The 15,628-nt window shown below is 39.7% G+C and overlaps 2 protein-coding genes across 9 annotated transcripts in view; both read left to right on the top strand.

The window, feature by feature from the left end:
* LOC104939516 (B-cell receptor CD22) overlaps window positions 1-15,628 on the top strand; it is a 509,789-nt gene that overhangs the window by 300,671 nt on the left and 193,490 nt on the right. The gene's annotated exons all lie outside the window — the stretch shown is intronic.
* LOC104930033 (homeobox protein Nkx-2.5) lies at window positions 1,379-4,879 on the top strand. Its single transcript, XM_010744701.3, has 2 exons — window positions 1,379-2,267; window positions 3,572-4,879. Exons 1-2 carry the CDS (start codon window positions 1,847-1,849, stop codon window positions 4,210-4,212), a joined length of 1,062 nt encoding a protein of 353 aa, XP_010743003.2. The 5' UTR covers window positions 1,379-1,846; the 3' UTR covers window positions 4,213-4,879.

Raw genomic sequence — 15,628 nt, 5'->3', positions numbered from 1 at the left:
ATTGTAGGATTAATTTAGATAATAATGCAATGAGATTATGTGATCCAGCATTTTAATGATACTTTGCATCTTTTAAAAATGAACCTTTTAAAATCATTGGAAAGTTTTACTGAGTTCGGTTGTCTCCAGTAATTGATGTTTGTCTGAAAAGGTCCTGACAATAGTAATAGTTTATGTAGCACGTTTGTCATAACTGTAATATTCAATACATGAATTGCATGTCCCTGTAAAATGAATTAAAGTGGCTCATTAAACTTTTAACCACACAGGATGTAGAATGAATGTATGTGAAATGTAAATGTTGTCTCCATGTTTTGAATAGATTTTCTAACATCTTACTGTTTTTATAATATTACAGGCTGTTTGTTTAAAGCCGCAGGAGGAGCAGGGGTGACAGAGGCGAGGGGTCCCGCTGGAAAACGGAAAGGGGAGCTGATAGGAGTAGATTAAGCCCGGCTAAAAACGTCAGTTAGTTTTCCTAGAGGAATCTTAATTGCCCCGGGGGGCCCTGCTTATCGACCCAGGGCGGTTATTAATACAACACCCGCGATAAAGAGGACGGAGAGACAACGAGAGAGACCGGCTGCTGCTGGATGGCAGAGCTGCAGCCATCCACGTTTGGTTTGTTTACTGGAGCTTCATAAGAGTTTTTATTATCTTCTGACTGTGTGAAGAATGAAATATGCAAAGCCCAGGCAGACGTTTAATGCCTCTGCTGTTACATAAAATGGGAACTTGCATACTGTATATTTTCTGTTCTGTTTTATACACGTTCCCATGTTGGACAGTCTGACACATTTGGTGTCTTTGGAAACTTTGGCATCTCCTTTAAAATTATGAGTTTCAACACAATATGTCCTTTAGCACAGCAAACTGATATCCGTCTAAAAAATACAAGTGAATCTTTCAGATCTGGGGTTTGGTTATTGTGAGCTCTTTGGAGTCCATGTTGAAACTGAACCTGTCACCATTTGCTGTATTTTTAATTCATTTCTACCACTTTAAGGCACTTAAACCCTTCAACTGAAAGACGGGGAAGGGTGAGTCAGGCATCACTGCGGGGTTTTTCTGTCTTTTCTGTTTTCTGATCTGTCTGTCATTGAATCACTGGGTGAAGTTAAACTACTTCCCACTGACTCTATAATCCCTTGACCTGACCGCTGACCTTGACGTGCCACCGTCCTTTTAGAGAGAGGGCCGCGTGGTGCGCCTCTCCAAAGAGCGCACAGATTAACGCACGAACCAACACAAGGAGCACAATGCACTGATCGACTGTAGGGTGATGAAAACGTCAAATAACATGTTCAAAAATATAGCAAAGCAAGGTAAAAGTATATGTCCCATATCTGCAGACACAGAACAGTGTTTATACTGTGCTTTCTGTAACTAAACCTGTGCGTACAAAAGCTGTTGGGGCAAACTAAGCGAGTACAGAGAGTGGATTTTACAATTCTGTCCACCATATTCATACAAGTCTAACAACAAAACCAGTAGGTGAACATACGTCACGTATGCCCCACCTTCCCTCTTCTCTGACTCTCTCTCTCTCTCCCAAATGCCTCCCTTCCAGGCCACACGGACTTTCCATTTCACACACCCCTCCCCCTGACATCAGAGGAGGCAGAGGCGCTCCTTCGCCCCGGTCCAAACTCAACTTACAAAGCCCGACATTATATCTGTCAGAGAGGAGACCTGCATGGACAAAACCCGGACTAATACCAATGTTTTCGTGCGATTTACGGCGATGAGGGATTCCCGAGGCTTAACGCACCTCCAATTACCAAAGAAGGGGCTATTAAGCTCAATTATTTGTTAGAAATAGAGTGTAAAAGGAGAAAGGGTGTGCATGTTACTCGGCGGGCTTCATTTCCTCGGTGCTGTAGAGCAGGAGCTGGATGACATGATGCTGCAGAGCCCGCTCACCTCCACGCCGTTTTCTGTCAAGGATATCCTCAAGCTGGAGCAGCAGCAGCAGCAGCAGCAGCAACAGCAGTCCGGGTCCTTGGAGCTCCAGCACCGGTCCCACACTCAGCAGTTGACCGGGTCTCCTCCCCAGCAGCATTTCCAAACACCGCCGTCCTGCATGCTCGCCGGGGCCCGGGACAGTCCTTCCTATTCGGACGGGGAGGACAACCTGGCTTACCTAAGCGCGCTGGCGGTGCGGGAGGAGGACCGCGGGGAGACCAGCCTGTCCCCGGACATGTATGTTCATCCCGGCCTGCAGGGAGCCAAGCTGGAAGTCGCCGAGCTGGACGAGCAGGAGAGCAGTGAGTTGAAACACAAGCTGCTACTGTACAGGCCAGACAAAAGGCAACAAAGGACACGTGTAACAATAAATATCAGAGTTAATCCTATTATAATGTTTTATGAGAAAATGTCAAAGTGCTAAAACATTAATCAGAGATGCCAACAGCTTTTTTTTTTTTTTAAGGTGAACTCATTTCTAGTGGCTACAAAATAATTTACATGTTTAGCCACAAAGATAATATGGCTTGTAACCTCAACCAAATTTCAAATGTCACACCACAGTTAGAGAAACGTTCCCTCTGTTACGCACAATGTTCATTTTTGTACATTTGTAACAGATTAATATTCACATAAAAGTTGATTTCACATCTGGGAAAAAGAAAAAATATGTTTTGTGCCCTATTTTGTGCCATTATTTAAATAATCCTGCAGTTTTTGTTTGTTTTGTTTTGTCTTTTACAGCTGATTCTTCCACTTTAAATATGATTTGATAACTTGGTGACCTTAAAGGTGAAACATATTTATAAGCTCAAAATATAAGTTGTGCAAAAGTGAAAAATAGAATGAAAACACATTATCTATAAACTCCTCACAGGCCTGTTGTCGGCTTCATACACCAGATATTATCCCCAATAAAGAGCTATCAAATGGTGGAAGTCAGTATCACCTCGGCCAGGGGCCTGAGACGAATCCAGTAAAGTCTAGAAATGTCAAACACTTTCTAGTGGTTCAGCTGGGCGCCTGTTATGCGGAGACTGTTATGATGTGTGGACCATAAACCGACAATTAGTTTAAAGAGGCTTGTAAAAGAAATGACACCGTGAAGTAGCGCTAATAAACAGTCACAGCCAGACACATCTTCAGCACATGGTACACATAATTATTCATTAGATATAAACAGGTAACAAAAAAAACTAGGGTTTAATCTGCTCAGGGCAAAAAGTGACTAACATTTAAACTATTTGCTTAAAAATACAGTTAGTTAACTTTGAATTTTAGACAACAGATATTTATTTTAAAATGTCAGTGTCTTAAAATGTCAGTGTCTTATTTAATAATTTCTCATCTTTTTATTTATGGTGCACTCACTAAAAACTTTTGTAATTTTACAGGAATTGTAAAGCAAACAAATGTTTGCGTGTTGTCTCTTTTGTTAACAGAGATTTAATGTTCTGTGGCTTCTGCTGAAAATCTACCACAACTTTAAAAAGTTGTAGACTAAAAGAATTGGCATAATTCTCTTTTTTTTACTCAGGGGAGTAACATTTTGTGATAAGACTCCAGGGATATTAATATATTTTATGTAACTTTCCAACCTGCCCAGAGAGCTGTGGCTTGGTGTCCCGGGAGGAGGCATCAGAGGGCGGGCAGGGCGACTCGGAGCGGCCGGTGCAGAAGCAAAGGAGCCGGCGGAGACCCAGGGTGCTCTTCTCCCAGGCCCAGGTCTTCGAGTTGGAGCGTCGTTTCAAGCAGCAGCGCTACCTGTCTGCCCCTGAACGGGAGCACCTGGCGACCACCCTCAAACTCACCTCAAACCAGGTGAAAATCTGGTTCCAGAACCGCCGCTACAAGTGCAAACGGCAACGCCAGGACAAGTCTCTGGAGGCGGCGGGGCAACACCACCCTCCTCCGCCCCGACGCGTCGCCGTGCCGGTGCTGGTCCGAGATGGGAAGCCGTGTTTGGGCGGTGCGCAGAGCTACGCCACTGCTGCTCCATATGGATCCAACCCGTACGGTTATAACGGATACCCAGCATATACATACAACAGCCCTGCTTACAACACCAACTACAGCTGCACGTACACCAGCATCCCTGCCCTGCCTCCGTCCAACACCTCCAATGCCTTCATGAACATGAACTTGGGAAACGTGAGCGGCCTCGGCGGCACCCCACAGGCTCAAACGCACCAAGGGACAGCAGTCGCATCCTGCCAGGGCTCTCTTCAGGGGATCCGGGCCTGGTAGCCTCACCAGAACAGAACTAGTGTCTCTTTTTTTAATGGAGCTCTTTTATTTTGGTCAACTCACAATCTTTTAGAAGTGTGTGTTAACTTGGTCAAAACGCCCCAGAAAACAGTATTGCTTATATAATGGATGGGTTCGCCTGCCAGATGAGATGAAATTTCACTCAGATTTTCGGCTCCTTAAATGCATTACAGCCGAGATCAGTATGCGTAAAGACTCAGTGTCACAGAGTGGCATCGGAACAGTCACAGCATGGGTGAAATTTCGTGATGTGGTCCAGTAGGAATTGTTGGTGTTCTAGTTTGGCACTGTTAGGAGTGAAGCACAGAGGGGGGGATTAAGCACAAGTTTGCGCATTTCTCCTTATTGGAATTCAAAAATATGATTCTTTTTTTTTTTTTTTTTAATGTTTGTTTTTAACATGGTATATTTTAGCTATGGAGAGATTGAATTGCTTTCAAATCTTTTTTTTTTTTTTTTTTTTTGATTCAACAGAGAATTGTTTTAGTCTATTTCACATCTATTCAAATAAATCCGAGAAATGAGAAAAGGTGCGTTTGATTCTGTATTTGGGCAACCAAAAAGATGTGGAAACTTTCTGTGTGCAGAAAGAGAGATGGACATATTACTATTTCAAAGGAAAAATATACACAATATCGTCAGCGAACTGAAATTGTATTATTTCCTGCATAATCAAAACAAATAAGAATCCAAATGATATTGCTCCCAGGCAGGGTCACTGCGACCATAAATGTACGGAGGCAAATTTTGCTCATAAACATATTAAGGGGAGAGCTGCTGGAGGAGGCCAGGCCACAGGAACTCTTTGTCCCGGTGCCAGGCGACGTGAAAGGAGGAAGTTATTCTCCATTTGAGGTCCTTTAAAGGACGCGATTAAGCACCTAAAATGCCCCCGAAGAGCGAGCTGCAGCCGAGGCGGGGAGCTGGAATAATGGCTCTTATTGGATTGTCGGACAAAAGGTGTGTGGTAGGCAGAACCGGGCACTCAGCAAAGACAAAAGCGCACAGGGGCCGTGAGATTGACATCCTAATATTCCCATTTGAGGGACAGGCAGCCGGTTATTCTGCGCAGAGAAGGGGACACGGAGGAAAAATGTGGTCACTTTTGTTCCCCTTTAGGAGGCTTTTTTTGTTCACGGAGAAAAGCTCTCCGAGATCCCCAGCCGTGAGGCTTCGGGGGCAGCCGGGCTGGAGGTGATGGCAGCGGGGAGGCGTTTGTATGAAAGAAGGGGGTATTATTGCTACTAGTTTCACTATTTATCCCAATGAGGAAAATGGACGGGAGAATTTTAAGGGGGAGCTCGATGAGGAGGAGGGAGCGAGGTTCGTGTCCTGTAGGCTATTATTTCAGTTTAAGGGTGTTATTTCAGCTCAGATCGACGTTGTTCTCACAGGTAACAGCCTAATACTGGATTGAAAAACGTCCACGGTGATTATATAAATGTCTAGAAGGGAATTCAACATATATCACAAGAAAAACTCGAATATTATAGTGATTCCACATGATGTTTGTCTAAAAATGTCTTTATTACGCACCACAGAAGAAGGACATTGCATTATATTCTGCTCCGGTTGGAATCAGGCGCAAATGATCTCATTGGAAAGGTCACTTAATTATTCAATAGGCGCAATGATCCCAAAGCAAATGAAAATTTGTTTTTGTTTGGTCAAATTACTCGATTCATTGAGTCGCTCAGAAAATCAATGGAGAAAAAAAAAAGCCCAGCAAACTTTTGATTCCAGTTTCTAGACTGTGCAAACTGGCTGCGCTCTCTTTTTATATTATTGTAAATTTGGTATTTTGTAGACAAAGTATATTTAAAGACGCTGACTGACAGATCGATTTGACTTACAGGAAGTTGTGATGATTATTTTTTCACAATTCTCAGACATTTTATGAACGAAATCCTTTGTTGTATATTGGTAAAATAATAATAGATAAATAGACATAGGACCAACTAGAGTTTGGTGTGGTGTTTGGTTAGAATGGCTCTGAAGCCTAATTGGCACAGTTAATTAGCCATTACGCACCCATTGAGGGCTAAAAAAAAAGATTACACACAGGGAGCAATTTCACACCAAACTTTCGTTTCCTCGTTTAAGGGCCAAAAAACTGACAACTTATTTGCTAGAATAATTCTTAAGAACATAAATTATAATGGAAGTTTTGTGAAAATTATGGAGGAGAAAGCATCAATTGCTGTTTTTCTCTGCGCGTAATTGTTCCTCCGGCCTGAGAACAGTTGTTTCCCAAACCCATTCTTGTATAATTACACCCACATTCATGTCCTAATGTGAGGCAGCAGCTAAGACTGAGACAACAGGAGCCACATTTACTATAGCATCTCCCACTGAAACCTCCAGAACCTCGTTTATAAGGATTCAGATTCAGGTTTCTGGAAAGCAGAGCTGCTCGGATGACTGACAGGAGGTCAGTAGTTCGTCACTATGATAAATTATTCTTTTGGAACAAACTGTCTCACAAACGGTGAATCATCATGGTGCAATATTTTCAGATATGGCGTTCAAGTTTTTATTTTCCTGACTATTTACTCTCCACTATTTACTGGCCACTTTACGCGCATTTTGTTCTTCTACATTAAATAACATTTAAACGAATTTATTAAGACCCACTGGAACAAACAAGCATTAATGGACATTGTTGTTATCGCCCGTGATCGATACGCCTCTCCGGCTCCTTTCCGTGCCAGACAGTCGGTCTCTGGGCCCTGATTGAGATCTGTCAGCCTGAGCTGTTAACCAGCTAATCCCCTGGTTTGGACAAAACAACGTTATAGTCCACCGGAGCAGCAGCCTAATGCCCAATGTCTTCTTACTAATGGGGATTAATTGAGAGGTAAACAGAGCCAGATAAGCCCTAAGCCCTGAGGTGCTGCAGGACAAAGACTGATGGACGCAAATAAAGACGAGACAGAGAGGCGTCCCGCAGGTAAACAAGACTACTGGCTGGGTTACAAGACAGCGAGAATAATACAACGTATAATGATGATGATAATAATTGTAATAATAATAATAATAATAATGATGATGATAATTGTAGATCCACTCCTAATTAATTACAGTAATTGCAATAATTACTATTACTTCATTATGGTGGTGCGATGGGAAGCCCGTTATTTATATTTTTCCACTTTTACATAATAAAATAATAATAATCAAAAATTAACTCCACAATAAATCAGCATAAACTAAAAAAATAAAATAAAACAAAGGTATTCTGCAGCAGAAAATAATAAACACATGACAGTCCATATTTTAAACCAAAGCAACCTGAAACGTTCACTCAAAAAGTGGAAAATACATTTTTATGACAGCATTAACAAAGCTTGTATTAATTTTGCATGGATGTTTTATTGCTTGTACAAGACGTTCCTGTTATTTTGTCCACCCTCTGGATGTCAAATCCATCAGTAAACTTCCTGACCTGCTGGTAATGTTTACCTTGTACTTTAACTTGTACTACAATAATACAGTAATACAGCTGTTTATATTAAGATTGATCTATACTGTTACCATATCTAATTTAAATACTAATTATTCTTTACTCGAGTAAAAGTACCACACCATAAGAAAAGTTCTGCTTTCAAAAAGTAAGAGTATCTAAAGTACAAATTATCCACACCGACCCTTGTCAGTTATTATACATCATGCTACTGGACTAATGTAAACAGCATTTTAGAGTTGAAGCTGGAGAGGTGCAGCTAATTAATAACTACTTTATGTATTTTAGACATCCACTTTTCAAGTAGTCAAGCATTTTGTTTGTTAAATCTTACTCTGAAGTAACTATTAATGAAAAGTACAATATTTTCCTCTAAAATAAGAATAAAATAACAGAAAAAGGAAAAAAACTGAGTGGAGTACCTCAAAGATGTAAATAATCCAACATTTCTAAAAATGCTGTTGTCTACAGGACAAGTTGTGTTTCTACATTATGTCTGCTGCCGGAGCTGGAACAACACTAAATGAATGGTGGTAATAGGAAACGCATGAGATGGCCTTTCATTCTTAACCACATTAACATGTGTCACAGTTTTTTTTTTATATATTATTTGCACCATCTGGTAGCTTGTTGATACAACAGCTAACCACAGCTGCTCTCTGAGTCATCACCCTGTGCACAGTAGTTGTGCGCACATGTGGGTGCGTATTGTTATTATGATTGATTTTAAAATTTGGATTTGTTTAATCCGTCTTAGATTCTGTTCATTTTGTTTTTTTAGATTGACTTACTACAAGGACACAGTTTTAGGGAAGCATGTGAGGGGCTGCACAGCGTCCTGGATCAAACTGTGGCACACAAATCACACTTATGTATGTTTCATTTACATGAGCGCAGGCTCTTAATCTAACCTCCACCGACACAGTCTGTCACACGAAATCAGTGTTTTGCATCTCCACACTGAGGATGTTTCCAAATGTTTATCAGTAATTCAAATATTGTTTTTTTATTATTTCAACAACATATTAAATCTCTGTGTGCATAAAATACTTACCTCGCGTCATTGTCAGTCGATAAAACAGTCATAGCCGGTGTTCGTACGCACTTCAGGTAGTCAGATAGCCCAGAGTCAGAGACGTCACACATCCTGTAGGCAGATATAGTCATGCTGATACTCACATTACTGGGATTTTGCGCCGAAAACATGGACATAAAGTGACACAACGTCTCCTAAAAGTTGTCAGAGGTAATTGTTCCCACACTCATATTACAGTGTGCATTTTCAATGGATATTTTTACAGAAAAGTTTGGCTTTGGTCAGTCATTTTAAAACAAAGATTACATGTATTATCACATTTTAAGGTTAAAAAATAAAAAAAATCATTGTTAGATCTAATATGACCTTTTCTCTTCTTAACAAAACAGTGGAAAATTCCCAAACAGTTAGCAGTCATCTGTTTGATTAAGTTTAAACCAAACATATTTGCAGTGTATAACGTTACCAAGTCACATGTTTACACACACCTAATACTCTATTTTACTCACTATCATGTAGTAACTCCAGGTAGAGCTTAAAAACAGATTCTCCATTTTAGATATAATATAATATTGCTTAAAGGTGTCATGAAACTTTTACAATAACAAAAATAAAAATCCTATATGAGATCATAAAATATACTTTTTTAAAAATGTAAATTTAGACATTTAAATAGTTACAGCCAGAAGATTTACACAAGTGTCACATGTTTATACTCTTTACACATTAAACAAATATAATAAAAGTAAACCTACATTCAGATCCTGCATTATCACCTACAATGTTCAAACAATTCAATGAAAATGATTTGACTCTCACATGAGTATTAAAGCTTTGGTCCAGGATTCGAGAGCTCTGTCGTGTCTAATAAAAATCGTGTGTTAATGTCTTCTCTTTCATTTGACTGAAGAGTGTTTCTTGGCTCACTTGCAGTTTCTGTCATAACACCCACATGTTGTTGCCGACGTTGCCGTACAGTATATGCCGCTCCTCCACTCATATGGCTCTTATGATTGGTCATTAAAGAGCAACACTCCGCCTATCAGAGGACGATCAATGTGCCGCTCGGGCTGCAGTGTTGAGTACTGACAGGCCCAGACAGGCTGCATTCACACACAGAGACACTTCAACTTACAGCAGAGGCACTACGGCATGTATATTACAGTATTGTTACTGTTACTACAACTACAGCTACTACCACTACACTTACCCCTACTAATAATCCTGTTGCTACAGCTGTTGTCACTACTACACTTCATGGCTGGAAAAACTGGTCCAGAGGGTAAAAATGAGCTGATGGTTCCCCCAATAAAGGTCCAATTGAAAGATTTAGGGGGCTCTACTTACAGAATATGGCAGAAATGCAATATAATATTCATAACAATGTTTTAATTAGTGTATAATCACCTAAAAATAAGATAAAAAGAATGTTTTTATTACTTTAGAATAAACCTTTTTATATCTACAAATCCCGCAGGTCCTCTTCCACAGAGTCCACCATGTTGAGCTGCCATGTTAGTACAGTAGCCCAGAATGGACAAACTAAACTAAACACTGGCTTTAAATAGGGAGTTTCACATTTTTTGTGAGTTTTATGGCCACTGCAGTTTCTCATTTATGCTAGGTGGGAAAAGGGTGGGGTGAGGAGGTTGCAATCATTATTTAAACTAAATGCTAAACACTGATTCTTGGATAAACTAAATGAATTTAGGAATATGCAGCAGCACATAAGATACTCAGGGGGTCCTGCATTCAAACAACACAAGGGGCTGTGTTGATGGGGGGGTGCGTTGCTTCAGGCATGAAACCTAAAATACGATCCAGGAAGTTTAGTTTGAGAACAGATCAGTAAAACTGAAGGTTTAGCACTCGGCAAAACACTGCGCAGCCGTTTATAACACTCGCAGACAGGATTTTACAACTCTGCAAAGAAGCAACATTTTTTTCTTTCACTGCAATGATTGGGAGGTCAACAGTAGAAATACAGTGTTTATGTTACAGTGTAATCTAGCAGGAATCATGTTGGATGATGTGTTGCAGTAAAGGTTGAGCCTGGTTCAACTCTGCTACAGGACTTTGGCCACCATTTACTGTACATGAGCATGAGAGGTGTATTTTTTCATGCAGGGCTGTGAGATTTGGCAGCATTATCATTCACTGCAATCGGTGGACTCGCTTAAGGGAGTGAAGTGAATTTGTACTGTTGACCGAAAGCACGTCGTCTTGACCTGTGTTGACCTTTGGTTGGGCGGGAGAGTTCAAAACGAAGGAAGTTGCACCATCCGCTTTTATTTAAGCTCCTCTGTCGGAGTATAAGCTGCTCCATAAAAGAGGAATGGTTTACAGACATTTATGAGACAGGAGTCTTGCAATAAGCTGCAATAGTTTCCTCCATTTCAGGCCTTCCAGTATCTGTTTCATCAAAGGTCAGCACTGTCAAGCCTGCACGTCAAAGTTAACCACAGATGAATGCAAAAATTAGAACAAATGCACTATATATCCATCCAGTGATTTGACTTAAGTAGCTTATTTCTGTTTCCAACACCTTGTACACCACTCTAAACTTATAAATGGTCAAATCTTAAATCCACATTTGTCAAAACTCTGCTTAATATCACTGCTGATCTCTGTGGATTGCAGCCTGTGGGAGTTTGGCTCTTAAATGAGGAATCCACCAATTGAAAATTTGACACCTACAAGCTTTAGTGTAAAGTGCTTTACAGAGACTGCACAGTGTCTTCATAGTCAGCTCACATGTAATGCTTACTGACGTCAGCGTAATAGATTTTGCAATGGACGTGGATGTTTGGAAATGTCTTTTTAACTGGTTTCCCGTGTCCAGGGATGGGAGACGGGAGGAAGGCCAGCCAAGAGAACGCCTTCGGCTCGTCCATCAGCCAGAGATATCTAAATATTTATCCTGTGATCCACATTTATCCATTCACTGGTGCAGCTTTCTGGGTCAAAAACGTTATGTTTCTGGGAAGATACACGAGAATACAGTGTTTATCCAATACTACCCACATAGATTTATCCTAAACTGTCAGGGTTTACAATAACACACATAAATTGCAGAGTGAGTCTCACTAAAAATCATTAGAATCATTAATTTGAGTCGTGCACCAGCTGGGAAAATCTGGGCAGGAGAAGTGAATGAGTAACGTTTTCGCTTCCATCCATGTGCTCTTGAGCAAGGCACTTGAAACAAAGCTAATGAAACCAATTAGCCAACAGTAAGACTGTAAGACTGTGGTTTTTAATCAGGAAAAATGTGGAGCTACAGTGTGAAAGTGAAAGATAAGTGTTGGCTAATTTTACTTGAATTTAAAAATGAAATAGTAACAGCAACCAGCTTTCCCTTTACACCCAGCGGTGCCTCTAGCAGAGGGAAAATATTAATTTTAAGAGGAAATATTTGGGCCTCCATCCACGGGCAGGGTGTGGCATAAAGATCGAACTGAAGGCACTCAAGTGGGTGGTTAAGAATAAGAAGCCTTTAGTAAACATGGGCTGACAAGGCACTCCAAGGAGACAATGCATGTTCATTTTTGTGTTGGTGTATTTTTATGTAGTAGCTCATATTGATTAACGGCCTGATTCCATCCAGTCGAGGGCCTGGATTTTAAACGCCACACCCTATCCACAAATATATTCTCTGTCTTGTAATTATGGAAAATAATGAGTTGGTTAGTATTCAAAAATCTGGATCTTGTACACGCAGATTTAGTGTTTTTCTCATAAAAAGTCCTGTAGAAAAGTCAATGGATAGACTGTTCCCTTCTTTCAAAATCAAACATACTTTCCCCAGTGAACTGTAAGCCATTTAGTATTTCAAGTACTTCAAATAGACTACTTTTTTAGTTAATTTAGTGGCAGGTGGTCTGCAGAGGTCATCACAGCATTTTTACTTAATTCTACTTATTTGTACCAAAAAACTGGAAGAAAGCAGAAAAATTAGTTTTTTTGGTACAAATCAGTAGAATTAAGTAAAAATGTTGTGATGACGTCTATGGACAGTTTTCTTTGGGTGCATCTAGGCTAGTCCAGATTGAAATATCTCAACAAATATTGGTCAATTTGCAGTGAAATTCTTGGTCCCCAGATGATGCTAATGACTTAATGTTGGTAATCCTTTAACTTTTCAAAGAGGTACACCGTTTTTACCATTGAGTGAAATGTTGAATGGATTGTCGGAGAATAAACTGCTTGTTTTGCAAGATGGTGGCTGCTCAATTAGATTTGCATAGACGCTGCTAGGACCAGTTGCAGCAGTTCTCCTAACAGGCTTTGATGAAAGTTTGACGTTGTATGGTTTGTTGATCTGATTGGTTGAAGTTCACCCGTTATAGATGGTAATAGATGGTTCAACGAATCCCTTGGCCTGTATTTTTTGCCCTTTTTCCAGTTTCCAACTATGGTTCAAGTTGCAAAGAGGTTAGGATTCTCCTTAGCAGATATCCCAGATTTCGTTTTAATTTAGTGTAATGGACTAAAATCTCACCAGTCAAAGGAAAGTCTAACAAATGTAGATCCAATTATGTACTAACAGATACACAAAAGGTTTCACGTTGTACACTAGGTTTTCATGTTTTCTGTCAAGTTAAATTTATAAACACATGAACACATTTATCATCCTCAGTGGGTTTCAGGGTGTGTTCCTCTGGAGTGGTACAACTGTAAAACATGCTGGCATGTGGGGGCATTAACACAGCGACATGCCATATTGCTAAACTAAATTATGATTAATGCTGTTTATACTAATGTTCACAGTCATGAAGTGCACATATGGAGTGTGGTATCGTATATATTTGTGTGACCTGCAGGTGAAGCGCCACCGATGTAGAGATTAGAAACTCATGCCACATTTAAAAACCAAAGAAACACCATTTATCAAACCAGCAGGATAGCAGAGAAGCGCGTTGGTTTCAAATCTCTTTCTGTATCTCATATATACTCCTTGGTAATTGTTAGAGGGATGAGCTGAATGTGAGTTGGGTTTCCGTCAACTTATTGTCTTTGTATTTCGTCAACATACACACACGCCTGATGTTGACCTTGGCCCTGACCATATCTGTTGCCATACGCCCTCCAGACGAGGGCCTGACCTCACTTGCTAAGACCTTCCTGTCGTACTAAATGGATAGGCTTACGTTTCAGAGCATCAACGCTGAAAAAGAACAACAGAGGGAGAAAAGGGGATGGAAGGGGGTAAAGTTAGACGAGAGACATGAAAGACAACATTTTAGCTTGTAGGCCGCAGGGAATGACAACAAACACGGGGCCTAGAGTGAAACTTGATCTGCTGGAGAGGTGAGGTGGAGGTGCTGCTTTCTGTCAGTCTGCTTGTGTTTCTCTGTGGAGGTTTTCCTGTCTACCTTTCAACAAGGCATGAAAGCTTAATGTCCACAGAAAAAAATGCAGTAGCCAGTTTTTATCTACGGAAGGCCAGAGAGGACACAAAATACTTATTTTATAATCTCAATCAAAGCTTTTTGTATGGAAGACAAAAGCGGTTGTGCTTGCAGTTATTTTTTATTTTGTTATCTTGAGAAAATCAAGCTTTAAGATAATGAGATGATCAACCCTTTATCACAATAAAACGCCATTACCTTTTATTAGTTATGTTCATCAGAGATCAGGAATGCCATGCCAACAGGAATACACAGCATCTGCAAACACAACTACACATTTATGTGTTGACTTACGAACCCTCCCCGACAGTCATGGCAGTGATCTTAAAGGCTGAAATCAGATGCAATTAAACAATCCAGAACTATATTCATTTTCTCCATAATTATTATCATATAAAATAAGTTTTCTTGTGAATAATTATCTCATTATCTAAAGAAATTGGCTTTTTGTTTAACACTACAATTAAAGTCAAGTTAAATTAACCTGTTATTACAAGGAAAACAAGATTTGTTATCTTGAAATGTCAAAATAATTGACTGGAAATAATGTTATAAAAACATATTTACAAGTACAGATGTTCTCGGCATATATAACTTTGCTGTTCTGTCACCAGCAATTCCAAATATAATTCTACAACTGCAAATCATGTCCTCATAGTTTTTAGTTTATATTTCTAAAATTAAGAAAGTGTACATTTAAAAAAAAAAATCTTATTATAAAATAGAAATCAATCTAATGAAAAGGGAGAGCCGAGTACATGAAACATTTTCATTACAGGGTCAAAACTAATGATTATTTTTAATTCATCCATTAATTTATTATTCTATTTAGTCTATAAAATATTCAGAAAAGCAAAACCTGCCTATCCCCCAAGTTCTTAAACTTGTTTTGTTTGAACAAAAGATAGTTATAATAGAAACATTATGACTTTCCACATCTGACAAACTGAAACATGTGAATGCTGAGGCAGTTTTGCTCTAAACAATTAATAATCAAAACTGTCAACTTTCTGCCAATTAACTAATCAAGGTATTGTTTTAGAATTAGAAAATAAAAAAAATAAAGCGTCACCTCTGGTCTTCTGTAGTTTCCATCAGCTTGTTTCCCGCCTTTAGCAAAACCCTACATAACTACTGCTTCAGGATATTGTCAATGCCATCAGCTACTGTAAATCTTTTAAGGAAAGTTAAGTGCTTTCTTTTTAAGTGTGTCTTTTACAACTTGAGTGTGCTTTTTACAACGTCTTATCTTTGTAGTGTTGGCCATCATTCATACTGGTTATCTTAATGTTGCTGAGATCTGTACATACCTACCAACAGATTTGGCTTGTGTCCAGTGAGTGCTGGCCATGCATTAGTGACTCCTGCTGGTTGGTTGTGACGCCTGCACTGGCTGTCTTGCATCTTGTCTGTTCAACATCTGTAGGAGTTTCTTATTAAACATAAACACTTATTTGGTAATAACCAACATTTATTATTAGTGTC

Source organism: Larimichthys crocea, chromosome X (assembly GCF_000972845.2).
Source record: "Larimichthys crocea isolate SSNF chromosome X, L_crocea_2.0, whole genome shotgun sequence".
Lineage (NCBI taxonomy): Eukaryota > Metazoa > Chordata > Actinopteri > Sciaenidae > Larimichthys > Larimichthys crocea.
Note: the sequence above shows the minus strand (reverse complement) of the source record. Positions and strands in the feature narration are given on the sequence as shown.